The sequence below is a fragment of the Mus musculus genome, chromosome 17 (assembly GCF_000001635.26).
Source record: "Mus musculus strain C57BL/6J chromosome 17, GRCm38.p6 C57BL/6J".
In the NCBI taxonomy this organism is placed as follows: domain Eukaryota; kingdom Metazoa; phylum Chordata; class Mammalia; order Rodentia; family Muridae; genus Mus; species Mus musculus.
Genome location: NC_000083.6, coordinates 13850725 through 13878108, shown reverse-complemented (window position 1 = coordinate 13878108; position 27384 = coordinate 13850725). Strand labels below are relative to the sequence as shown.

Genomic DNA, 27384 nt, shown 5'->3' with positions numbered 1-27384 from the left:
GGAACAAAAAAAAAAAAAAGCACACTCACTAACTTTTTGAACTTTGTCAAGTAACTTGGCAAAAGAGAAATAAATATGCCTTTACCTCATTTCATCTATGGCAATACCAGTTTCCTTGAGTCAAAACACTTGATATAGACGATTGGAAATGACCTTGAAATCACAGTTCCCCTCAGTAACCATGTGCTAGACTGGAAATTTATAATTCTGATCAATCAGGCTGGAATATATTTCATAACTTTATATTATTGATTGCATAGATTTATTTTTTATAGATCTATTTAATTCCACAACTCAGCTTTTAAATCATTCAATTCTTCAGTGAACTTCCATGATGCACCCATGATGTCCTAATGTCTTTGAATATGAGCTCTGGTGCCAAGTCCTCTCTTTTCTCCAGGAGAGCTGCATGACTGATTCCCTTCTGGCTGGGATACCAGGCTGCACTAACATTCATTCCCATCCCCCATTCCTCCTCTCCAAGTTCAATTCTGTCCACTTCCTGCTGACTGTCAGAAAAGCAATAGTTACTAAATGCCAGAGCAGCACTGCTCATAGTATGAACAAGAGTTACATTTCCACATGGCAGCTTTTGGTAATGCAACACAGGCCTTATAATTTAAGTTTTATGTCTAATTACATGCATGTGTATATTTCTACAGCACACCCACAGAGACCCCTGGAGCTAAAGTTACTGGTGGTTTTGAGCTGCCCTCACCACTTGGGTGCTGGGAACTGAACTCGGGGCCTCTGAAGGAGCAGTACATACTTCTTAACTGCTGAGTCCCTGTCCCAGCCCCTGACCTTACCATTTAAGTTATAAAAGTCTATCCTTTTAATAAGAACCAACTACCGTCATCTCTAGCAAGAAAAACATTTAGCAATAATAACTAACATATTTTAGGAGCACTGCTATGAGCAACACCAAGTATAAATTTTAGAACAATAAATCGATTCTGTGTCATTTCTGGTATGTTTCAGAATATTATTAATAAACCCCAAAATAATCTATCTCTCACTTGACACTCTACAATAAGAACACTTTTTAAAATCACGAAGTGAACTGACATGAAATAGAAGCAGCCAACCTGGCCCTCCTGAACACACTGCTGCTGCCTGCAGGAGACTAGCAGCACACAGCCTGCCACCTTGAGCTCACTGCCACTATGGCTGCTTCCTGCAGAACTGTCCTAACCACTTCACTGTCTTCAGTGCTCACTCTCCTCAAACAACTGTTAGGGTCCTTCACTCAAAGCTACTCTACATTCGAGACACCTACTCCATAAGCTCATGCTGAAGATGTAATATAAACTGTAAGCAGTTATTTAAATAATTTCAAATCCTGGGTATTTCAAGTTGGGTAATTTACCACACATGTGCATATACAATGTAAAATTAAATAAATACAAACTTAAATATTCAAGCAAAACTGACCATGTGTTAAGTATTTAATGGTGTTGTTATGAATCTTAAAGTAGCCACGGATACATCTTCAGCATCAGAAACATTCTGGCAAAAAGAGGCAGTGGTGGCTGTCTCATCTGCTTAGATCTCTACATGGCTCCTAACTAGATAAATATCCTGTTGTAGAGCATATGTGAATACCACACCATATATCACTACCTGCCTGCTACCTTCACAGCACACACTTTCTCCTTCCCGATGTTCAGGTATAACTTCCCAGCACACCATTGTCAACTGGACTGTGGTCTTTGCCATAGGCCTCCAACAGTCAGTCTCTAGACTTACCAACCAAGCTTCTGTCCTGTTCTCCCAGAAGAGGTGCTATCTTCTATGTTCATATGGGATTTTCATTGCTCCCCTGAAGAAAGTAGGAGTAATACCCTGCCTTACAGCTTTTGTGTAAGTGAGATGGCCTTTCAATTACAGTACATGAGGAGCCCCCTACCTTTTCCTAGAAAAACTGCCATCTGCTGCACCACAGAAATTCCTTAGGCTTTTCAGAACTCTCTCTCTCCTTTATGATAGCAACATGTTAATTAGTCTAAGATTTAAAGAAGAACTACATACAATCAAATTCTAGGAACTAGAGAGAGAGTACAGCAGTTAAGAACACTTATTGCTCTTGCAGAGAAGCCTGGTATGGTTCCCAGCATCAACATGGTAGCTCACTTTAACTCAAGTCCCAGGGGATGTGACACCCCTGAGGACCTCCTTGGGCACCAAGCAAACATGTGGTATACATACATACATACATACATACATACATACATACATGTAGACAAAGCACCTGCACACAGACAATAACTAAAACATTTTATTATAGTTCTACTCATTTCCTAGTTAAAGAAAAATAGAGTCTAGAAGTTATCTCTTAATTGATACTGTACGTCAGCGTACGGCATTTCAACCACTAACCACGGTCACTTTAAGCACTCTCTAAAAGCCAGCAGTAGAGCATAGAACAACAGTTTGAGGCACCAGATGAAAGGTACTGGACCACTTACAACCAACCCTGCTGTCCAGTACCACAGTCACTGGGCCACATGTAACTACACAGTACTCAAAATGTGGCTCATTCACAAAGAAATCTCTTGACTTCAAAGGCAGAGTATGAAAAAAGAACGGAAAACATCTCATTACTCTTTTATGCTAATTATGTATTAAGGCAACATTTTGAAAATATTTAAGTTACCCATGTGACACACAGTATTTTGGTGAATAGCACCTCTTTAAGAAAGAAGAATTTTATGGCATGTATTGTAGTTTATTCGTCATCAACATTACTAACAATAAATTCATAATTATGCACAAAACTGTCAAAATAGCATCTTATTGTAACACATATATTAATATTACATACCCTGATTGCCAAAAATGAGAATAATATCTAGATAAATATTTACAGTCTAAGTATTTTTTAAAAAAAGCATTTATCTAAAGGCACCTAAAATGTTCAACTTAGTTGTGAAATTAAAAGATTAAACATAACTACTAAGAACTTCTCATTTCTCATTTCGTAAGTCAATCCCTTGAATTAAAAGAGATCTTTCAGAAAACAGTTACACATTTCCAAATACACCATGCAGAACTAGTTCTGAAATTTATTTGAGCAAACTTAAATAAAAGGCATAAAACCCATTTTTTTCCCTCCTGGAAGCACCTGAGATCCATATCCACAGCACAACGCTCACATCAGGTCTGCTCTGTGCCTTTCTTAGAGAGTGCCTAGGAAGCAAGTGAGCAGGTGATGCCCAGAGAAGGCAGAGATCTGGACCCCTCCTTACACTCATACCACTCAACACCCTAACCTTCAAACTGCACCCTACAGGTGGATACTTCTCTTCTGTTTAAGAGGAAAGTGGGGTGAGGGAGCTGGACTAACAAGGGAGGAAAGAAGATAACTATCTGAACGTTACCTATAAAAAGGTAGGAAAGAAAAATAAAAATAAACAAGATAAGAAAACAGAAGGCTAGTGTCCCCCGAGTCTAGAGAAAGGACAATCATACAAACCTCTAAGCTGCCTCAGCCTCTGGAGAATTGACACCCAGAGAGAAGGCTGCCTCTCTGTTCTGTTCTCAGAGGCTGGAGGGGTTCTTCAACAGAGAGTCACTACCACAAGGAGCCTGTGCTCCAGACAGCTTGGCTGCAAATGGAGTGTGTGGGAGTATGCCTCAGTAACAGCATAAAAACATCATTAAACACAAGCCAAGGGGGGGTGGGGGTGGGAGGGAAGAAGAGGTGTCTGCCAAGCACCACTGGGCTTAGGCCATTGTTCTAGGGTGGAGGCCCAGCCTGGACTCCTCAGATGGAGCTCCAAACAATTGTGGGCTGCATGACCTAAGAGCGAGAGCAGCCCAGATGAAACTCTCATGCCTTAGGTAAGTCTGTCACTGGCACTGTCCTCATACCTTTCAGTTCAGTTGCTCTTTCCAGACAACAAGCTATCAAAGCTCAAGTGGTTCTTAAAAAACTCTTAAATATCTTTCTACCTTAATTTTTAAATTGGTTCTAAAATGGTTTATTCAAATAAGTTTCACTTACAGCAATTCTCAAATTAATGTTATTCCAACAGACAGGTTGGTAAAGTAACTGAATTCTACCCTCAGCTGCATTCCTTTACCTTTAACAACACCACCAACACAACAAATATTTACCACACCATCCATCTTTTCTGTCTCTCTGAAATATAGGAGACAACACAGCCAGGAGATTCTGAACTGAGATTCACAGAATACATTTGGCCCACCAACCTCTCAAGTCAGTATGCAATGTAGGAGGAGATAATTCAACAGAAGAAATTACGCAGAACTCCCAGAAGCCACATAATGTATGACTACAGAGTATGCACACACCTGGATCCCTAGGCCTTAAATGAGGGTGAAGTGTGAGGTAGGCGGTGTCTGTTTCTATGTCACTACACAGGAAAAAAAAAAAAAGGTTCTAAAATCAGAAATGAAAAGGGAGATATAACAACAGAAACTGAGGAAATTCAAAAAAATCATCAGATCCTACTACAAAAAGCCTATATACTCAACACAACTGGAAAATCTGGATGAAATGCACAATTTTCTAGACAAATACCAAATACCAAAGTTAAATCAGGGTCAGATAAACCATCTAAACAGTCCCATAACCCCTAAAGAAATAGAAGCAGTCTTTAAAATTTTCCCAACCAAAAAAAAGCCCAGGACCAGATGGGTTTAGTGCAGAATTCTATTAGACTTTCTAAGAAGACCTAATACCAATACTCTTCAAACTATTCCACAATATAGAAACAGAAGGAACACTACCCAATTCATTCTATGAAGCCACAATTATGCTGATAGCAAAACCACACAAAGACCCAACAAAAAAAGAGAACTTCAGACCAATTCCCCTTATGAATATCGATGCAAAAATACTCAATAAAATTCTTGCCAACCAAATTCAAGAACACATCAAAATGATCATTCACAAGTATCAAGTAGGTTTCACCCCAGGGATGCAGAGATGGTTCAATTTACAGAAATCCATCAATGTAATCCACTTCATAAACAAACGCAAAGGAAAAAACAAAACAAAACAAAACAAAACAAAAGCACATGATAATCTCATTAGATGCTAAAAAAGCATTTGACAACATCCAACACCCCTTCATGGTAAAAGTCTTGGAAAGATCAGGAATTCAAGGCCCATACCTAAACATAGTAAAAGCAATATACAGCAAATCAGTAGCCAACAGCAAAGTAAATGAGGAGAAACTTAAAGCAATCCCATTAAAATCAGGGACTAGACAAGGCTGTCCCCTCTCTCCCTATCTATTCAATATAGTACTGGAAGTTCTAGCTAGAGCATTTAAGACAACAAAAGGACGTCAAAGGGATACAAATTGGAAAGGAAGAAGTCAAAATATCACTATTTGCAGATGATATGATCATATAATTAAATGACCCCAAAAACTCCACCAGAGAACTCCTACAGTGTGGGGAAAAAAAAAACAAAACTTTACTGCCTATGTACGCGTGGTGGCCCATAGTAACCAGCGCCACCCTACAACGACACATGTGGCTTCCCACACTACAGCTGATAAACAACTTCAGCAATGTGGCTGGATATAAAATGAACTCAAACAAATCAGTAACCTTCCTCTACTCAAAGGATAAACAGGCTGAGAAAGAAATTAGGGAAACGACACCCTTCACAATAGTCACAAACAATATAAAGTATTTTGGTATGACTCTAACCAAGCAAGTGAAAGATCTGTATGACAAGAACTTCAAGTCTCTGAAGAAAGAAATTGAAGAAGACCTCAGAAGATAGAAAGATCTCCCATGCTCGTAAATTGGCAGGATTAACATAGTAAAAATGGCCATGTTGCCAAAAGCAATCTACAGATTCAATGCAATCCTCATCAAAACTCCAACTCAATTCTTCATAGAGTTAGAAAGGGCAATTCTCAAATTCATCTGGAATAACAAAAACAAACAAACAAAAAACAGGATAACAAAAAATATTCTAAAAAATAAAAGAACTTCTGGGGGAATCACCATCCTGGACCTCAAGCTGTACTACAGAGCAATTATGATAAAAACTGCATGGTACTGGTAGAGCGACAGACAGGTGGATCAATAGAATAGAATTGAAGACCCAGAAATGAATCCACACACCTATGGTCACTTGATATTTGACAAAGAAGCTAAAACCATCCACTGGGGGAAAAAAAAAAAAACAGCATTTTCAACAAATGGTGCTGGTTCAACATTCTTATCTCCCTATACAAAGCTCAAGTCCAAGTGGATCAAGAACCTTCATATAAAACCAGATACACTGAATCTAATAGAAGAGAAAGTGGGGAAAAGTTCTGAACAGAACACCAATGGTCCAGGCTCTAAGACCAAGAATCAACAAGTGGGACCTCATAAAATTGCAAAGCTTCTGTAAGGCAAAGGACACTGTCAATAGGACAAAATGGCAACCAACAGACTGGGAAAAGATCTTTAGCAATCCTACATCCAACAGAGGACTAATATACAATATATGTAAAGAACTCAAGAAGGTAGACTCCAGAGAACTAAATAACCCTATTAAAAAATGAGGAACAGAGCTAAACAAAGAATTCCCAACTGAGGAAACTCAAAGGGCTCAGAAACACCTAAAGAAATGTTCAACATCCTTAGTGATCAGAGAAATGCAAGTCAAAACGGCCCTGAGATTCCACCTCATACCAGTCAAAATAACCAAGATGAAAAATTCAGGTGACAACAGATGCTGGTGAGAATGTGGAGAAAGAGGAACACTCCTCCATTGCTGGTGGGATTGCAAGCTGGTACAACCACTTTGGAAATCAGTCTGGTGGTTCCTCAGAAAATTGGGCATATACCTGAAGACCCAGCTATAGAACTTCTGGGCATATATCCAGAAAATGCTCCAACATGTAATAAGGACACATTCTCCACTATGTTCACAGCAGCCATATTTATAATAGCCAGAAGCTGGAAGCAACCCAGATGTCCCTCAACAGAGGAATGGATACAGAAAATGTGGTACATTTACACAATGGAGTACTACTCAATTATTAAAAACAACAACTTCATGAAATTCACAGGCAAATGGATGGAACTTGAGAATATCATCCTGAGTGAGGTGACTCAGTCATAAAGGAACAAATACGGTATACACTCACTGATAAGTAGGTATTAGCCCAAAAGTTCGGAATACCCAAGATTTAATTCACAGACCATATGACACCTAAGAAGAAGGAATACCAAAATGTGGATGCTTCAGTGATTTTTAGAAGGGTGAATAAAATACTCACAGGAGGAAATATGGAGACAAAGTATGGAGCAGAGACTGACGGAAAGGCCATCCAGAGACTGCCCTACCTGGGGATCCATCCCATATACAGCCACCAAACCTGGATGTTATTGTAGAGGCCAGGAAGTGCTTGCTAATAAGAAGCCTGATATGGCCATCTCCTGAAAGGAGACCAGAGCCTAACACATACAGAGGAGGAAGCTCGCAGCCAACCATTGGACTGAGTGCAGGGTCCCTGAAGGGGGAGTTGGAGAAGGGACTGAAGGAGCTGAGGGGGTTTGCAGCCCCACTGAGGGAGCAACATTGTAAATAGGCCAGACACACCCCAAATAGGAGTACACACCCCAGAGCTCCTGGGGAGTAAGCCAACAACCAAGGAATACACATGGCTCCAGCTGCAAATGTAGCAGAGGATGTCTTTGTCAGGCATCAATGGGAGGAGAGGTCCTTGGTCCAATGAAGGCTCAATAGATGACCCCCCTCAGTGTAGGAGAATCTAAGGCGGGGAGGTAGGAGTGGGTGGGTGGAGGAACACATTCATAGAAGCAGGGGGAGGGAGGATGGGATAAGGGGTTTCCAGGAAGAGGGAATAATATTTGAAATGTAAATAAAGAAAATATCCAATAAAAACAAACAAACAAAAAAATCTTAAGAGGACTAACAATTTGTGTAATTAGTACTCCAATGGAATTCAATATTTCAATCAATTCCAGAAATAAATATTAAGGTAATAACCCTGAAAAATTACCCTTTCATGTAATTCACTATTTCCCTTTTAGCAAAAACATACATAATAATATTACAAACTCATAAACCATAGCCACAAAAGGCGCTATGCTATTTCATATAACAAGAGAAAGATACTTTTGGCACCTCTGCAGAAGACATTTTCCACCCACATAAGGTCCTTTGGAACAAAAATAATTTTTTAAACATTATTTTATTTGTATTCATGTGTAGGTAGGTGTGTGTGTGTGTGTGTGTGTGTGTGTGTAAGGTGCTGTATGTGTGCATCCATCTTCCAGAGTCCTGAAGATGGCAGTGGGTCTCTTGGACACAGAAGCAGCTATGAGCTGTCTGACCTGGGTAATAGGAGCAACTTGGGTCCTCTGGAAAATCCTCTGTGCTCTCACTCTAGAGCCAGCTCTCCAGCTAGGCTTTAAAGGGAACCAAAATCCTGAGTTTACTTCTTTAACCAGGTTCTTACCAGGAAGGGTTATCGGACCATTAAAGAACCCAACAGGAAGGTCTCAAATGCATCAGAGGCCTAAATTGTAACCTCTTCAAGCGAAGGCAGCACTAACACTTTGTTGTCTCTTTTTTAAAGCATAGGAACTTAGTCAGGGTTTCTATTCCTGCACAAACATCATGACCAAGAAGCAAGTTGGGGAGGAAAGGGTTTATTAGGCTTACACTTCCATACTGCTGTTCATCACTAAGGAAGTTAGGACTGGAACTCAAGCAGGTCAGGAAGCAGGAGCTGATGCAGAGGCCATGGAGGGATGTTCCTTACTGGCTTGCTTCCTCTGGCTTGCTCAGCCTGCTCTCTTATAGAACCCAAGACTACCAGTCCAGAGATGGTCCCACCCACAAGGGGACTTCCTCTCTTGATCACTAATTGAGAAAATGCCTTACAGCTGGATCTCATGGAGGTATTTCCTCAACTGAAGCTCCTTTCTCTGTGATAACTCCAGCTGTGTCAAGTTGACACAAAACTAGCCAGTACAATTGACCCCTTGTCAACTTGACACACAAACACATCACTAGTAAGCCTCAACCCTTACATTCTTATTCATCCCCAAGATCTAAATAACTTTAAAAGTCCCACAGTCTTTACATATTCTTAAAATTTCAATCTCTTTAAAATACCCATCTCTTTTAAAATCCAAAGTCTTTTTAGAATTAAAAATCTCTTATCTGTGGGCTTCACTAAAATAATTTCTTCCTTCAAGAGGGAAAATATCAGGGCACAGTCACAATCAAAAGCAAAAATCAATCTCCAACCGTCCAATGTCTGGGATCCAACTCATGATCTTCTGGGCTCCTCCAAGGGCTTAGGTCACTTCTCCAGCCAGGCCCTTTGTAGCACACGCGTTGTCCTCTAGGCTCCAGATGCCTGTACTCCACTGCTGCTGCTGCTCTTGGTGGTCATCTCATGGTACTGGCATCTCCAAAACCAGTACCACCTGGGTGACCCTTACACATTAACAAGTCCCGCTGCAGCAGGAGTACAACCTTGACTATCTTTGGAACACAGCCTCTTTGTGCTTTCAGAAAACACTTCTCAGAAGATGTCACCTCAACGATGCTGGTCTCTTCTTAATCACCGCTAATTGCTTAGCTCCAGCTAACCTGCATCAAAAGCTCCTTTCTCTGTGATAACTCCAGCTGTGTCAAGTTGACACAGAACCAGCCAGTACAGGAACCTTATGATTTAATCTAAGATTTAAAAACTTAAAACTCGGGTATTTAGTTTAAAAGAACTAACTGTAACATCATTAAGGCAGTAATTAGCCAATTGTTTCTTAAAAAAATATTGCAATATATAGTAAAAATATGCTGTAATATATAGTAGTAAAAAGCAGTAATTAGCCAATTGTTTCTTAAAAAAATATTGCAATATATAGTAAAAATATGCTGTAATATATAGTAGTAAAAATAAACACAGTAGTAAATATTTTAATATATTTAAACTATAAGTTGATATTTTCATGTTTTAAAAAAGAACAGCACATCAAAAAGCTGTGGAGAAAGTCTACTCTGAAGCTATCAAATGTAGCCGAAAGTTATGAGCACCTGACTATGTCTGCTTTTGCAAATTATACAACGGCAGTTACCATTTAAAGCCATTTCTACCATATTATAACTAGTAGGGCTAAATCTTATGGGTTTTTTTTTTCCTGAATAAAAAAATATCATAAGAACTTCACATTTTTATGAACCTTAAATATTTGCAACATAAACAGAGAACAACAACAATCTGGGTATGTAATTACAAGCTACGTTACAAGCCTCACTCTAGATGAGCAAGTTAATTATTAACAGGTTTGAACAAGCCAGAGTGCAGGAGGAAGCATTCTTTAAGGATCAGTTTGCACAAGAACATTCAGGACAACACCCTGAAGAAACTCACCACTGATTCTGCCCTTCCGACAACAGAGAACCACATGTTATCTCCAGGACAACAGCCTCGAGCTGGAGACTAGTTGTCTACTTCTCTCAGTTCCCACAGCAAGCAGCACAGCTGGCTTTTCGGGACTGGCTGGCCACAATGCCGACTGGGTGCTGTGACACTGTATGGCATTTATCAACAGGAACTGGAACCAACGCAACACTCAGGTTCTTATGCAACCCAGCCACTCAGATTTTCATTCCCTTCGTCCTTTACTAAACTTTAAAGGGTTATAAAAATGAACGGGAATTGTTTGTATTTTAAAAATCCAAATTAAACAGGAAGCGTCGGCACGGTGCTATCCCACAGACGAGTAAGAAGTAGCATGCTGAACTCTCCAAAAGCAATGTCTCCAAAAGTAAACTGCAAACCCACATCGCTTCCAAATCATCTGGATTTCATAATGTTTAACCACCATGTGGAGGGCAAGGAGAAGAACTTAATATCAAAACACGGTTCTGGGTTACAGCAACAGAGACATGCAGCAATTAAAAAAGGGAAGAGGCCTGAGTTAGACACTCAAATTTGCAGCAAACAACAGAAAGGTTTGGGGTGACAGGAAAATACAGTGGGCTGGGTGGAAGTAAGAGCTACATGGAATAAGCAGCTACTGCCAGTGTTTTTGATGGCTTCTTACTCAATCATGAGGGAACACAATCATCACTAAGTCTTAAAGGCACAGAGACAGACAAGCCCATAGGCCTGCAGAGCCCTCAGGCCGAGGGCAGCCTACAAGTAGCTAAGCAGGAGACAGGGCTGACCATCCCAACATGTACCAGAGGTCATCACTATTATCTATATAGACCTAAACACTTCTCACCTGTGCTGTGCTGTCCAGCAGCTGTCCACCCAAGGCGACCTGTGCTTTCTTTGGCTGAGCCTTCCTTCCTATACTATAAACATGACACATACAGAGTGGAATAGGCACAGTGAAACGCTATTTACCTGTGTCGTCCAGAAAACAGATGTTAGGGATACTATTATTCATATATTAAAAATGGCACACTGTCCAGTTTACAAAGTATTTTTAGTTATTTCATTCAGAGTGCCCAATTACCAATTCCTAAATTTTATCTCTGGCTCTAACTTTTTGAGCTCCATTTTCCAATCCCCTGCTAGAAAACACATTAGTTTATCTTACCAGGATCCCAAAATTTCAAGTGTGACATATTCAATCCTGAACTTACAATTAACCTCCACCAACTTCTGCCTGTTCTTTTTCTGACAGTTTTGCCTTCAGGACCCAGCGGCTCAAGTCAGAACCAGATTCTCTGTTTCTCCCCTCAATTCATCCCATCTGAGCACTGCCATGCAGCAAGTATCTACCACCACTGACCATGACCAAGGAACTACCTGCCACTCATCAAGGCAGGAGATAACACATTCCCTCACAAGGGTCTGGTACATTTCTGCTACTGATTACCTCTGCCACCTCTGCTACTAGGATCTTTCATTGCAAAATGAGTGCAGAAACCCTGTGAATTAGCTACTTTTCTCCTGCTATAAAAAGAAAAGCCAAAAACTCAAAACAACAACAATAAAAACAAACAAAAAATGATAAAAGCAACTTAAAAGATAGTTTTTGTTCGTGTCTCATGGTTTGAGGCGGTTAAGTCCATCATCACTGTTGAAAAGCTGTGGCAGCGAGAAGAAGAGGGGCCTGGTCACACTGAATCCACAGTTAAGAAGCAAAGGGGGACAAATGCTGGTGCTCAGCTGGCTCCATCCCTTTCCTTCCTTGTTCAAGTCTAGGAACCCAGTCAATAGGACAATTTGGCCACAGACATGGGTCTTCCCTTCTCAGTTCAATCTCTGAAAACATCCTCAGACAACACAAAGGGGTCTGGGTGTCTCCTGGTGATTCTAAATCCAGCCATGGTGACAACAAAAGCTTATCATCAAAGCCTACAATCCCCACCCCACACAACATAACAGTTATCATACTATACCCTAGTCAAAGCCCTCTCTCACTTACACTAAAACGTACAGTTTTGACAAGATGCACCTTCACAAGGTTGAATCTCAGAGAGGAACTAATACGCCTGTTCTTGTAAATCAGGTTTCAGGGAACACAGGCTGGACTACGACTCTGAGCTTGGCTTGATGCCCTACTTCTCCACATGATACCTGGCAGAGGAACCAAGAGTGGACAAGGATGCAAGACCGACCTTGAGCATCATATGACAGAACGCAAGGTCCTTAGCATCAAGACAGCACCCCAGGAGATCAAACATAAGTCAGACAGAGTCTACAGAAATGCACTGTAAGGCTTTTTCAACTGGGAATAACAGCCACTCTCTAGCAGCCCAGTATCAGGTGAAAAGATCATGTCTACAACAGGAAATATAGAACTTAAGGCTTCTCTGTTTTGTTTTCCTTTGTAGTATACAAGACCCAGCGCAGAGCTTGCCAAATGCTGAGTGGGTATGTCACCACTGAGTTGAGGTACCCCACCTCAGGAGTTGAGTCTTCTCTGCATATCTAAGTGTGGCAGACCGCCCTTGAACTTCTAGTTCCCCCTAAAAATGGGCAGTAATTCAGCTGTAACTAAGAAGGAAAATGTCCCATGGCTGACATGTTCCTTTCATGTTTTCAAATGTTCTGAGCTTGGGTCAAGCATATGATAACAGTCTAGAAGTTTATTTTGTGATCTGGACCACATGAGGTGAGCAGGAATTTTTGAACTATAAAGTAGGATCAGAGGCTCCAGATCTTTGCTCTATCACAGGTGATTCCACAGACTTGAGCTTGAGAGAGACAAGCAACATTCCCCACCACAGGTTCATCCAGTCTAGTCCTAAACAGACTTGTCTAAAGACCCTAGCCTTCTGCTCAGCATGCCACCATGTCTCGGACATCACCTTCTATCCTTCTCCAAGCCTGTCATTTTGTTGTGCTGCCAACAAGGCAACAAGACTCCTCCCCCTGTGAGTCCACAACTGTAACCCTGCATAGCACAGCTCTCCCTAACTTCTCTGGTCTCCTTGGAGATGCAGACTGCTCAAATATGGTACACAATACTGGTTGGTTCTCCCCTGCCATGTTTTCACTTCTACCTATAACATACCTCTGCTGGGCCATCTTTCCAATTTCTTAATTCCAAAAATCAGCTAATATCCCACAATGTTTGGATGACTACTTTCACGCTCATTAATCTATTTATTTCTTAACTTTTAAAAAGTTCAAATACAGTTTCACAGTATCCACAATATATCGTGGTATGTTTAACACTATGAACAACAAGTTTCTTTACAGTAAATTCATCTAACACTATTGTAATACAGTTGACAATTTAGCACACTGACTAAGTTAATGAAATAAATGAGTGGCTCATTGTGTTAGTAGTCTTTATCAACTTGACACAATCTAAAGTCACTTAAAAAGAGGGAATTTCAATTTAAGAACTGTCTCTCTGAGTCTGGCCTGTGGTTATGTCTGTGGAGGATTCTCTTCATTAATGCGGAAATACCCAGCCCATTGTGGGTATTACTGCCTCAGGCTGGTGGTGCTGAGTGGTATAAGAAAACAATATGAGTGAGCACTGAAAAGAAGTCAATAACCAGTATTCCTCCACAGTTTCTGGCTCAGTTCCTGCGTCCAGGTTCCTTACCTTAATGACAGACTGCCTCTACAAGCTGGCATTGCTCATAGTCCTTATCACAGCAGCAGAAAGAAAACTAAGACAAGCATACTTTAAAAGTTAAAAAAAAAAGTTCTTATTTTTGCTAACAAGTAATTTTGTCTATCACATTCCAGCAGCTAACTTAGCAAACAGCACTAGAGAGAAATATGTTGGTTGTTTATCAATGACAATGCAAGCCAACTCCTAACCATCAAACTCCAGTGCTGGGGAGGACTAGAAATCACACAAGGATCTGGCTTGGCTCAATGACAAGCTCAGGACAGGAAGTTGCTAGTAAAATGCTGGAAGGTGCAGGATATCAACTATGTGTTTTATGTTTTTTTGCTGTGTCTTGTTTTTTTTGAGACAGGATTGTGCTATATATCCCAGGCTAGGCTAGTCTAGACTCTCCATCTTCCTGATCCTGCCTGCTAAAAGCTGGGATTACAAGCATGGACCAACATGTCTCTTTTTTAAAATAAGCAAGAAGGACAAAGATCCAAAAAGAAGGAATAACAAACACGTGCTTACAATCTACTCCCAGCCAAGAGCCATGACTTTGGTAAGCTGCTCATCCTCCCGAATGGAGCAATGCTGGCCTCACAATCCAGCCCTACATCTCAGGCCATGTGTACCATATGCAAATCAGTGGGCCAGAGTAGGGGACTTAATGCAGCCTTTAAAAATACACAAGATGAAGCTTCGAATATCAATTTCCAATTAATATTCATCATAATACTATTCTGATGTACCGAAATGACAAGCACCAATTTAAAATATTTCTCAGAATGTACTATATCATGACATTTGGGATGTTCTTTTTTCATAATGCCATATGGTGTTTGCAAGCTTCTCAAATACTCTCTGGGAATAAGACAAAGGTAACAACTTCTGCTGACAAAGTATTATTTTAGGCAAAATATTACTACAGCTCAACAAAGTATCTTATTAAATATTAGCTAAAACACCTATTTAGAAAAGAGAAGGTAATAACCTATGTGATATGAAAGTACAGTGGAGAGAATTTAAGGAAGAGAACCAGTCAGAGTAGGGTGAAGAAGACACGAGGAAACAGTAATGGAGAGGGGAATGCTGAAAACCATATGCAAAAACATTTGTTCTACTGAAAGTATATGACTATGATTGTGGAAGCTTTTGCTAAAAAAAACCTTCTATTCATACTACTAATTTCTTTTCACTGAAAGAAAGAAAATCTTGCTTTTTCGGCCGCCGCAGCCATCTTCCAGTAACTCGCCAAAATGACGAACACAAAGGGAAAGAGGAGAGGCACCCGGTACATGTTCTCTAGGCCTTTTAGGAAACATGGCATTGTTCCTTTGGCCACGTATATGCGAATCTACAAGAAAGGTGATATTGTAGACATCAAGGGAATGGGCACTGTTCAAAAAGGAATGCCCCATAAGTGCTACCACGGCAAAACCGGAAGAGTCTACAATGTCACCCAGCATGCTGTGGGCATCATTGTCAACAAGCAGGTTAAGGGCAAAATTCTGGCCAAGAGGATCAATGTGCGGATTGAGCACATCAAGCACTCGAAGAGCAGAGACAGCTTCCTGAAGCGGTGAAGGAGAACGACCAGAAGAAAAAGGAAGCCAAGGAGAGGGCACCTGGGTGCAGCTGAAGCGCCAGCCTGCGCCACCCAGAGAAGCACACTTTGTGAGGACTAACGGAAAAGAGCCTGAGCTGTTGGAGCCCATTCCATACGAATTCATGACCTAACGTACACAAAGAAATAAAATACCAGCACCAGGAAAAAAATAATTTTTCTTTAGCAAACTAATAGGTGAAGGGACTTATATGCCAAGAGAACAAGGAAGGTGAGGAAGCTGACAATGCCTTCAATGGATACACAGCTGAATTTAAGCTCCAATCCATCCTCTAGTAGAAAATGCCTTGAGATTGGAATGGTGGTGTTATTAGGTCCCCCTGATGTCAAACACGGAGTTGAAAAGTGCTGTTATCTGATATTATAAAGTGACAGGTGCAATTGTTCTCTTGTGCCCATATTTGCTTTTCTCACTGTGACTACCAAGTCTTGACCATGCCTTTACACTACTTCCTCTGAGACTATCTATCTATCCCATCTCAAGGTACTATTTACTCTATCCAGACTCTCACACAGAGATCATCCTTCAATGGTCTCAGATAGGAAAGATGCTCCTGTGCTCCTTCAGTCCTACCTTGGCTGCAACGATGCTGAGGCCCATTCCATTCTGCTTCTTCAGAGTCACAGTGATTATCTCAGGCTCCTTCCTCAGAGGCTGGGCCTAAGATGACAGAAGAGGCTTACTTTATGACTAACACGAACTGCTTTTACATGGTTGGAAAGGAAGTTATTTGTTATCACCGAGAATGGGAAAGGGCATAAAGGGTCCACTGTCTCAGGTACTTTTCTTTTTAAAAAGATTTGTTTATTTTATTTATAAGTATTCTGTAGCTGTCTTCAGACACACCAGAAGAGGGCATCAGATCCCATTACAGATGCTTGTGAGCCACCATGTGGCTGCTGGGAACTAAACTCAGGACCTCTGGAAGAGCAGCCAGTGCTCTTAACCACTGAGCCAACTCTCTAGTCACACAGGTTCTTTTCATTTGGTAAACAAAATACTGAATCATTTGATTATAGTCTAGAAGGTGAGTCTTAGTTACAAATGCCATTTAAATATTAAGTATTTAATATATGAAACAAAATTAAACCTCTCTTACTATCAGGTTAGAAAACAAACATAAAAATAAAATCCAATTTTTATCTTAATGATCTTTTAAATATAACCACTAAGCTTTTGTTTTGTTCTCTACTGAAAAAAGTTTAGAATTATTGCATATTGTCTGGGAAGCTAGCAGAAAATGGCTGTAACAGAGATGAACTAATATCTTTGTCTCTTGAGAAACTGAGAGTCATTCTATTTAAAATGATGACCATAAAGGAACTATAGGATGCGTTGCAAGTATTCCTAGTACTCTACCAAGAAATGCACCCTGCACTGGGCACTCAGTACAAAGAGACTGAACGCAGTGTAGCCACAGAGCAGCCAAAGCTTAGACACAGCCAAAGAAAGCTTGTTGGTGCTTTTTGTTTTGTTTTTTTGTTTGTTTTTTTAAGGAAAACATTATTTAAGTCACATTACACTCAGGCCCCAAACTTCAAACCAAAATGTGAACAGTTAAAAAGCAAAATGAACACTGAGTACGTGCTGATGAAAACTTAACTCTTAAGATATATATTACAGAAGGTGGTATTTAAACAAAGGCAAGCTAAGGTATAGCCCACGGAGGACTGGGAGAAAACAGAGTCATGTGACAGCAAGACAGTTGGTTTATATAAACCAACAATTGAAATCTATCTCAATGAGCAAGCATTGAGTCCAAGAAGTGCTTATCTTCCTGTTAAGATCTGGTCATCAGCTGCTGTTGTTGTTACTTCGAATCTGACCAAAAATAAACATAGGAAGTCAAGAAAAAGGAATGGTCACTGTTAGTTCTGAGCCATACATTTGGTATAACATCATCTATTAACTCAATTTTAGGACACAGTTCTGATGCATGTTCAAATTTAAAGTATGCAAGAAGCCATAATTACTACTCTGAATTTAATATATAAAAAAGTATCCATTTTGAAACTATGTATTTGAAGCAAAGTATAATTTTTCTTAAGATAGAGGAAACTCCTTACTATCTCAAAATAGTGAGTTATGATATACATTTAAGATAAGGCAGAAATGAGTAGAAAAAAATTACTTTTGCAACTGAAAAATAGTTTTCTAATAATATCTTTCAAAGTTACTACACTACATGTTTCGTGTGTGTGCCATAACTGTGAGCATAAATACTCTTTACTTCTAAAGAACCATTATTATAACACAACTGTGCAGACCTGGAGCAAGCATATGTATTTTTACAAAGCAAGGTTTTAAAATGTTTGAATCTATCTGGTATAAGAAAATCATTTTAAATTTCCATCGTAACATTCAGTGTAAGCAGAGGATTAATGATATCTCACATCTTCAACTCATTAGAAACATATCTGATGCTCTAATCCATCCAAACCTCAATACTTGCCAGTTCTGCGTTCTCACGCATAAGGTGACTTTCATAATCTGCTCCTTCAAAATATATTGTCCAGGTACCTGGTGAACGTGTGTGAGGAACCAATCTACAAAATCCTAAAAAGAAAATAGTAATTAGAAAATGGGTAAGGCATACCTGATCACATACAATTTTCAACAAGGAAAACAAGACAGAGCAGTGCTTTATGTTAAGCACCAGGGTGGTTATTTTGTGATAAGGTCTCACTATGAATCTGAGGATTGTCTGGAACCATGCTTCTGCCTCAGCTTCTCACGTGCTGGGATTTACAGGGATAGGACACCACATGTTTCTGAAGGCTTACTACCTTAGTGAACACTCATTTTCACAGTCTATACCTTTATTCCCTCTGAAACCTGTTTAAAGCCATGTACCTGATTGATCGATCCATCAGGATTTAAGCAACAATAACAAAAAGTTGCTGGGTTTCCTCTTCTGTGCACACCAAAGAACTATTTCTCTTTTACTATGAAAATTAGTGAGCTACTCTGTAAACTACGTTCTTGCAGAACTATACATTCCACCCTAAAGGAAAACCAACAACAACACACTTGTTTAGCAAAAGACAAGCACAGAGAACCAGAGAATGGCACAGGTACAGGCTATTGGTTTACTACACCATTCTGAATTTAATTCTCACACTATAGGCCATTTAAAATGAACATCCTGGAGTTGGGAGGGTCCATTCTCACAGCATTTTGTCCAATTTCTTCTAACTTCATATGTGTTAAAATTACTAACAAATGTTCATAGCAGCCTTATTTATAATAGCCAGGAGCTACAAAGAACTCAGATGCCCTTCAACAGAGGAATAGATACAGAAAATGTGGTACATTTACACAATGGAATAATACTCAGCTATTAAAAACAATGACTTCATGAAATTCTTAGGCAAATGGATGCAACTAGAAAATATCCTGAGTGAGGTGACCCAGTCACAAAAGAACACACATGGTATGTACTCACTGAGAAGTGGATATTAGCCCAAAAGCTCCAAATAGCCAAGATACAATTCACAGACCACATGAAACTCAAGAAAGAAGGAAGACCAAAGTGTGGATGCTTCAGTCCTTCTTAGAACAGGGAACAGAATACTCATGGGAGGAAATATGGAGACAAAGTATGGATCAGAGACTTTTCAACTCACAAGTTTTTTAACTTGAATTTCTTATATTTTGGTTGTGAGCCTAGCCTTTAATGGCTGAGCCATCTCTCCAACCCACAGACCATATGAAGCTCAAGAAGAAGGAAAACCAAAGTGTGCATACGTCAGTCCTTCTTAGAAGAGGAACAAAATACCCACGGAAAGAGTTACAGAGACTGTGGAGCAGAAACTGAAGGAGAGGCCATCCAGAGACTGTCCCACCTGGGGATCCATCCCATATACAATCACCAAATGCAGACACTATTGTGGATGTCAAGAAGAGCTTGCTGACAGGAGCCTGATACAGCTGCCTCCTGAGAGGCTCTGCCAGAGCCTGACAAATATAGAGGCAGATGCTCGAAGCCAACCATTGGACTGAGCACAGGGTCCCCAGTGGAGGACTGAAGGGGTTTGTAACCCTATAAGAACAACTATATCAACCAACCAGACCTCCCCCCTGTCCCCCGCCCTGAGCTCCCAGGGACTAGACCACCAACCAAAGAGTCCACATGGAGGGACCCGTGGCTCCATCCGCATATGTAGCAGATGGCCTTGTCAAACATCAATGGGAGGAGAGGCCCCGTGTAAGGGAATGCCAGGGTGAGGAGGTGGGAGTGGGTGGGTGGGTGGGGGAGAACCCTCATAGAAGGAAGGGGAGGGGAAATGGAATGGGGGTTTCCAGAGGAGAAACTGGGAAAGGGGATAACATTTAAAATGTAAATAAAGAAAATATTCAATAAAAAAAAGAAAGAAAGAGAGAAAGAGAGAAAGAGAGAAAAGAAAGAAAAGAAAAGAAAAGAAAAGAAAAGAAAAGAAAAGAAAAGAAAAGAAAAGAAAAGAAAAGGAGAGTTCTGCTTTGTTGTTTTCTGAGACAGGGGCTTTAAACATATTTGTAGCCTAGACTGGCTGAAAACTCATGATCCTCCTGCCTTACTTTTCTGTTATAGCTAAGTGTAGAATACTTTATCTAGAATGTGCAAGGTCCTTAGCTGGACCCCTGATACTCCCACCAAAATATTTATGACGCCTTATTAAGGACATACTTAAAGAACTAAGACTCATATTCAAAGCCATGTCACCATCACTTAGTCAAGGTTTATTTTATATTCCTCAGGGTTCTTTTTTGACAAAACCATATCACACAAGGTTTCCAGAACTTGATTATGCTACAGGGCTGCTGCCGTCTTCTTGTCCTGAATAGCCAGTGTGGCTCAGGATCACACTCCTGTGGACATGGCTGATGTCTGAGTGCAGCTGCCCTAGGGAGGCTGCCCTGGTCTAGCACTTCACCATTGTAATATAATGTGGACTGCTGTTATCAGACATGTATTTTTGGGGGAGGAATAAAGAACATTAGTTAAAGCAAAAAAAAAAACATGTAATTTCACTTTTAAAATTGTTTCAATCTAAGTTTCATTGAAATGTGTTCAGATTTTGCTTTTCTTCAAGTTTTAAAGAATTATAATTCTATTAAAAATCTGAATTTCAACAATTGTAAGCAATGTTTTATGTTTTCAAATGCCAGGTTTCCATAACAAGCTCTGCACTATACTGCTGATGGGAACTGATTTGTCATAGCTTGAGGTACTCATCATAACTCAGGCCTTAGTCTGGGCTGGTTTTATAGTCTTTCCCAGAACTGCTTTGTACTGGGGGTGAAGGGGGACTGACAGTACACAGTAGTCCTTTAATCAGCTTACAAAGAAAAGAGTGTGAAGAATTAACAAACACTGATGTCATAACACTCAGCCTACTTTACACCTTTAAAGGCATCTGTGTGCTAGGCTGCATGAACTATAAACATCAAACATGTACGAAACAATGTACAGATGCCAAGACCAGAATCAGGTATCACATGGCCTAAGACTGCTTATCCAAGAGAGCCTAGGGGAAAGTATGAAGAAAGATCTTCATCCGGTTAAGCACTCGGTGTTTCCATGCTGGCAAATACCTATAGCACACATGACAAAACTGGCACACTATAAATTATGTCCACTTCCAAAGTCGTAACAGACTATAGTCGCCTGGCTTACTTATTTATAGGATATTAATTAAAGCCTTTCTGAGCACTCAGCATCAAACATGCCTCAATGAGTACAGGCAGGAATGAGAAAGCCCAGCCAAACCTAAAGTAGCCCAGCACTGGGACACCAGGGTAAGGATACAATAGAGGGATTGTGCCTAGCTTAAAGCCCATGGTTTCAACCTGATCTCCTGAGAACATGCACATGAAAAGACACCTTTAAGGAACTCCACAGCAAGCAGTCAAATAGCTTTACTGTGTTCCCCATGCTGTGACCAGGGGCCTTCCATGGGCTGGAGTTCTTCCATTAGAGAGGGATAGCTAGAGCATTTGAGACTATTTAAGCCTGGCTATAGCCTCACCATGTGACCACAGGTTTACCTGTACCATGGATGAGGACCTTTCAGGTCTAAACCTGCTCCTTCAAACTTCACAGTTTTCTTCAGTGACCTCACCTCTGCTTCCCTGACCTCGGGCTTCTTGTCTCTGAGAACAGCAAACCTGCTAGGAAGACTAAAGCACAAACTGCTTTATCGGCAACACAATTCATGACAAGAGACAGCCTTTCAATGGAGTGATCTTTTGTTCACTGCACTTTTGAAGATATAAAACATATTTATTGTAGTGAGTGAAGTCAGGTAAGACAATCACACTTACTGTATTTGTCTACAGCCACAGCACCTTTACTGGCCTTACTATCTGTTATTCAGACTCCTGTACTTTGGGACTATCTTCCAACTCATATGTTATTCTCCATATCATAAAAAAAAAAAAAAAAGTAGCAGGGTACAATTAAAATTTGGTTTGTTTCAAAGCCATGCTTTAAAGAAAAACAGTGTTTTTAAAAAATTGATAGACACCAGCAAATCAGTCTATCAAAGGTCATGGGGAAAAGCTAGAGACTGATAGAAGTCTGCATGATGTGGTGGCCTGAGAATCTACACAGAACCCTCCCCCTAAAGGCAACCTGTCCAATTCTCTGAGCTCTTGCACTGATTTATAAGGAAGGAGCTAAGGTAAGGGGTGACCTGCCCATGACAGTCCAGTGGCTGGCAGTGGGCTGGATCCCTCAGAACCCAGGGATCCTCTACTGCTCTCCATGCCAGGAGAAAGGTGTGGTTACAGATGCTTTGTTACAGCACCGTGTGGGAAGAGAGCAGGCACAAAGTCAAGGGAGACAACACACCCACATGGGGTCATGTCTGGACATGCAAGATCTTTAATCTCAGTGAAACTCTTCTGGAGTCATAGGAGCACAGCTTCCTCAGGAGAGCTGGCACAATTCTGCAGGCCTGTTATCCAGAGAGTCAGTACAAAGCCCACTTGAACCCAGTTGGAGCTCCAACTGAAGTGTGACAAGTAGTATTTACCTCTCTGGCACAGAGGGTCTAAAAATTCTTGTAAACCATTTGGAATGTTTCTGACAACATCACAGGAATAGCCATCTTCTGGCAGAAGAAAAGGCAGCTGTAGGTCTGGGTCTTCCTCCAGCTGCACGTCTCTGCCATCACTGCGGGCGAGCTCATCAGCTGTGTTCTCAGCAACAGCCACAACATTTTCTATGAGATCCTGCAGAGGACAAACATGGACTCATCAAGAGATGCTCACTGACGGGAAGCACCACCTCACAGATGTGACCTCAGGGGAGCAATAGGAGCTGGCTTCACAGAGTGCCTGCATGTCAGACACACACCACTTAAAGACAGAACAGAAGGCTTTAAAACACTGTTTTAGCACCTGATGTTCTTTTCTCCAAAGCAGGTGATTTGTATAACTCTTTAACACATTGTTATGAAGTTGTGAATAATTATTTTTATAGTACATAAAATAACACAGGGAAAATGAATGAGAAAATAACAAAAGCAAATAAAAACACAGGTAAAATATCTAGCTTGGAAGCCAATCAGTAGAAGAACTGCTGAGTGGGGGGCAGGCGGGGGGGGGGGTCTGTGGATGATTTACATTACAAGATATATTACTAACACATATCTGGGAGTGCAGGGAGTGGCGAGAAAGAAAGCTCTCCATTCTGAGGCTCATTAACATGAAGATCCCAGCGCACTTCCCCACAACTTCTATATGAGGAGCAGAGCTGCCCCTGGAGACAGTCCTGGGCTCTACCACCATTTTCCTTTCCCACAAAAGGAGCAAAAGTCTAGGTTTATTTATAATGTCAAAGGGAGTTTCATCTACTGTTAAAATTAAACGCTAGAAGCGACTGTCAATACTTTGCATATGGTTTCTTCTGCAGCAAGTGCATCATAACCCTCACTCACGGTATCACGGCAACCATGATTCCTTGCCATCACTGTAACATGACTTTCTGGTGCAGTATACTGCTGCGGGGGTGATATCCAGTGTTTGGCTATTCTGTACCTGCCTTTTATTGAAACTCAGTATGAGCTTCATTTGTCCACCAACTAGCATAATCTTCTCCATACAGCTGGCTCGGGTGTTAGATGTTATGTAAGACCCCTGAAACTGGGGAGACCTCAGCTCAAGTCCCGGGATGAGCTGGCCGACACCCCAATAACTCAAGAGAAAACCACACCTGATGCAAACTGCAAGAGACTTTATTGTCAGCTAGCTGAGGAAAAACTCCTTTCACAGCCAGCACAGAGCGGTATCACTAGGGTGCTTTTAACAGCTAGCTGAGGAATTGGGAGGAGTTGGGAGGAGCCGAGGGAAGTTGAGAGGAGTTTGGCTACAGCTCTCCTCTGGTGGGTGTCCTTGGTAAAATTACAAGGCATGAGGAGTGGCGAGTGAGCTGTAGCTCTTCTCTGTGGAATCTATCTCCGTGTCCTTGGCACAGGAAGCCAAGCAAGCTCCTGGCTAGGTCTCCCCACAATCATCGCATCTCTGGCTGTAAGGCACAGAAACAAAAAGGCTTTTTGCTGGCTATAGAGAACAAAGAACTTCTTTCTGGCTGTATTTTTAGAGATCAGGGAAAACAAGCTTGGGGGAAACGCTTTAAGTCGGGGTCTCACAGTTACTGCGTGGAACTGTCCCATCCTCCTAAAGGTGTCCTATGCTTAGAGGCTTTGAGGCAATGATTAGATCTAAAGGGTACTTGTCTTCATCAATGGATAAACAGTTGGGGAATTCATACTTGAATAGGTTATTGTGAAGTAGCAGAACTAGGGAAAATTGGATCTAATTAGAAACAGGTCACAGGGGGAATCTATCTTTAAAGATTTTTATTTTGCCATGGCCCCTTCCTGTCTTTGAATAATTTTTCCCCTGAGTAGTCCATATATACTACCTCTGTATAGAGAGGTAAGAACAGGTAAAAGAAATGATCCCAGCCAAGTCTGGCATGATAAACAATTAAGAGGGATTAGAGGAACATGGGCAACTTACAGGCAGCTGTCCCAGCAAAGGAGAGCTTCCCAACCCCCATGCTATCTAATTATACATTATTCATGAAAAGAAGTCCTTTGAGTCCTCCCCCTATCCCACGACAGAATGGTAGTGAGCTCAACCTGTGTCCTGAAATTTTAGTATGAGTTGTCAGTTGCTCTAATTTTAAGATAGCAACACACGTCATGAGCAAAGAGGATAACTGCTGCAATTTCTGTTCCCTGGCTGCAGGAAGGAAACAGTTCTCCTCCATAGCATCTTCTTTGCAATGGAGTTCTCTGCCTTATTACAACCCACAATCATGAAACCAGTTGATCATGGGCTGAAACTCAGAAACCCTGAGTCCAAATCTTTCCTCTTTCAAACTGTCTCTCAGGTATTGACTTAAGATGGTAGCATCTGTAACACAGCTCTCTCTCTCTGTCTCTCTGTGTGTATACATGCACACACATGCACACACATACACGCGCACACACACAAATGGGTTTCTCACCTTGAAGTCTCCTTATAGAAGGAGATCAGAATTCCCACAATTCCAGACTTTCTTCTGGATGAGATTTTGGTTGTTACCAATCAGACACTGATTTAAATCAAGAAAGCTGCTATCTAGTGAAGACTTATGCATGCTGTTCCTGATGGCAGGAGTGTAAGCGACATATAAAAAGTATCCTTGTACCTCCTGCAGCAGCTCTGGCTCTCTGGTACTCAGGCATGGTGGTATGAACTTCAACTCAAAACCCATTACTCTAGTTCTTCCAAGGACTTGCCAAGAAACAATGCCCTGAATCAAATCATTTCTTACTTAAAATGTGTCTATAGTCTCTAGTCTTTGCACTGACCTCAAGAGACAGTTTCAGGTGAGCCAATGCTGACACACCAGTGAGCATGCTTTCCTCTCCCCCCCATCCCCAGTCTCCTGTGCAGACACGCCCACACTCTGTGGGACAGTAAATACTCACGTACCGTAGGAATAAAAGGCTCATCGGGTGCACAGTGGTAATTTTGTAACAAGGCTTGAAGCTGCAGAGAATTTAACTTAAAGCATGTGCTGTTTATATTTGGAATGTCATCAGGTACATACTTATCCATCGTAAGCAATGTTGTAGCCTATTTAAGAGAACAAATATCATGCAGTAAGATAAAGTATTTTTTCTTTGAAAGACATTCTTTGTAAAGCCGAGAGTGTAAAGCTTATAAAAGACCTCACACTCAGTATCATGTGTGAAGCTGGAGGTTCAAATCTCCAGCACCACACAACAAAAATATCCATTTATAACCACCGTAAAGGCAGTATCTTGTTAATTTGATTTTGAAATGCAAGATGCTTTTAAAGAGGCATTAACATTGAGCTACATATAGTAAATGATAAGCATACTTTTGTATACACTCTTGGGTTTTACTTTAGTTGTTATGTTTTTAATATAATTTTACTCAACTATCAATGTTTATAAAGTCTTTTAAGCAGTCTCCTTTAAAGTTTGAACATTTACATAGCAAGCCGGATGATTAGTTAATAGGAATCTGATAGTTTTGCAAATATGAATCTTGATAAAAGCTGAGAACTCATCAGCTTCTTGGGTTACTAAATATCTTTAGAGGAAATGAAAGGCATAAAAACAAAAGTTAATAAATACATTTAAGTAAATGTTTTAAGTTTTGAGGCTGCATATAACTCATGTCCTTCATTATAAACACCAGTTCCTAGACTTTGGTATCTGAGAGCTGTTAAAATAGTAGGTTATGATTAACATCTAAAGAGTTAACTGCTGCCCCATTTTAAAATCATCATTTATCCTTCAGTAAAACCTATTTTGCTGGTCTCATAAAAAAGACCATGTCAGTGATATCTCTGTCCTACTGTTTACACACCTTGTTACAGAAGGAACCATGTCCTTAAGGTTCTGATGCTGGAGGCTGGAGTACTATTGAGGAAGGGCCTTGTGCATACAATTGGTTAAAAGGAGGCCAGTTTTACTGATGCCCCTGTACAAACCAGGGACTTGGACAGACATGTACCCAAGAATACCACATGAAGTCTGTGGCAAAGACTGGCCAAAGAATGCCTAAGTTGGGTATAAACTACCAAGGGCTGGAAGAACCAACTTATATTCAAGTCCCTCAGAGGCCAGCACCTTGATTTCAACCTCTGGTTTCCAGGAGAGAGAGACAATAAACCTCGGCTGAGACATTTAGTTTTAGCTGGCTTGTTACAGCAGCCCAGAGGCTACAACCACAGTAGCTGCTTGACTGAATGCATATGGGAAAAACACTGAGGCTCTATCACCCCAAGTTGTCACTCATCATGTCAATCTAAAGTTCATGTACTGGCAGGGAAGAGGGAGAAGCAAGGAGAATGGAGTACAGCCACTGTCCACACCTGTACAATTCTGCTCAAGTGACAGTCAGCTGCCAGCTCTAGCCCCTGCTTCTCTGCCCACGCTTCAATATGCCCCAGCTGCTGGCGGATAATGGCACCCCAGTAGTGGGAGCACAGGCCTGAATCTGGGTCAGTCACCAGTCTGTTGAACAGCCACATATTGATGAAGTGGAAAAGCTGAGAGAAGAGCTGGATGGTCAAGGCAGCATTGACTCTGCAGCGCCGCAGCAAGGACATGGCTCCTGTGAGTGTGTGCAGCACATCATCTGTTCAGGATATGGGACAAATCGTCAGGGGCCACAGGGTCACAGCAGAACCTCT

General features: G+C 40.9%; 1 protein-coding gene across 26 annotated transcripts in view; it reads right to left on the bottom strand.

Annotated features, from left to right (window-relative positions):
- Afdn (afadin, adherens junction formation factor) overlaps positions 1 to 27384 on the bottom strand; it is a 145408-nt gene that overhangs the window by 27690 nt on the left and 90334 nt on the right. For all 26 annotated transcript variants that reach the window (XR_385293.3, XR_001782046.2, XR_001782047.2 and 23 more), the window contains 5 exons: positions 27064 to 27329; positions 25650 to 25793; positions 22697 to 22895; positions 18133 to 18236; positions 16254 to 16340 (listed from right to left, as the gene is read on the bottom strand). Coding sequence is in view for 21 of the 26 variants with exons in the window: in XM_006523752.3 (XP_006523815.1) it covers positions 16254 to 16340; positions 18133 to 18236; positions 22697 to 22895; positions 25650 to 25793; positions 27064 to 27329 (800 nt within the window). In the remaining 5 variants the exon portion in view is untranslated. The remainder of the gene's footprint in view (positions 1 to 16253; positions 16341 to 18132; positions 18237 to 22696; positions 22896 to 25649; positions 25794 to 27063; positions 27330 to 27384) is intronic.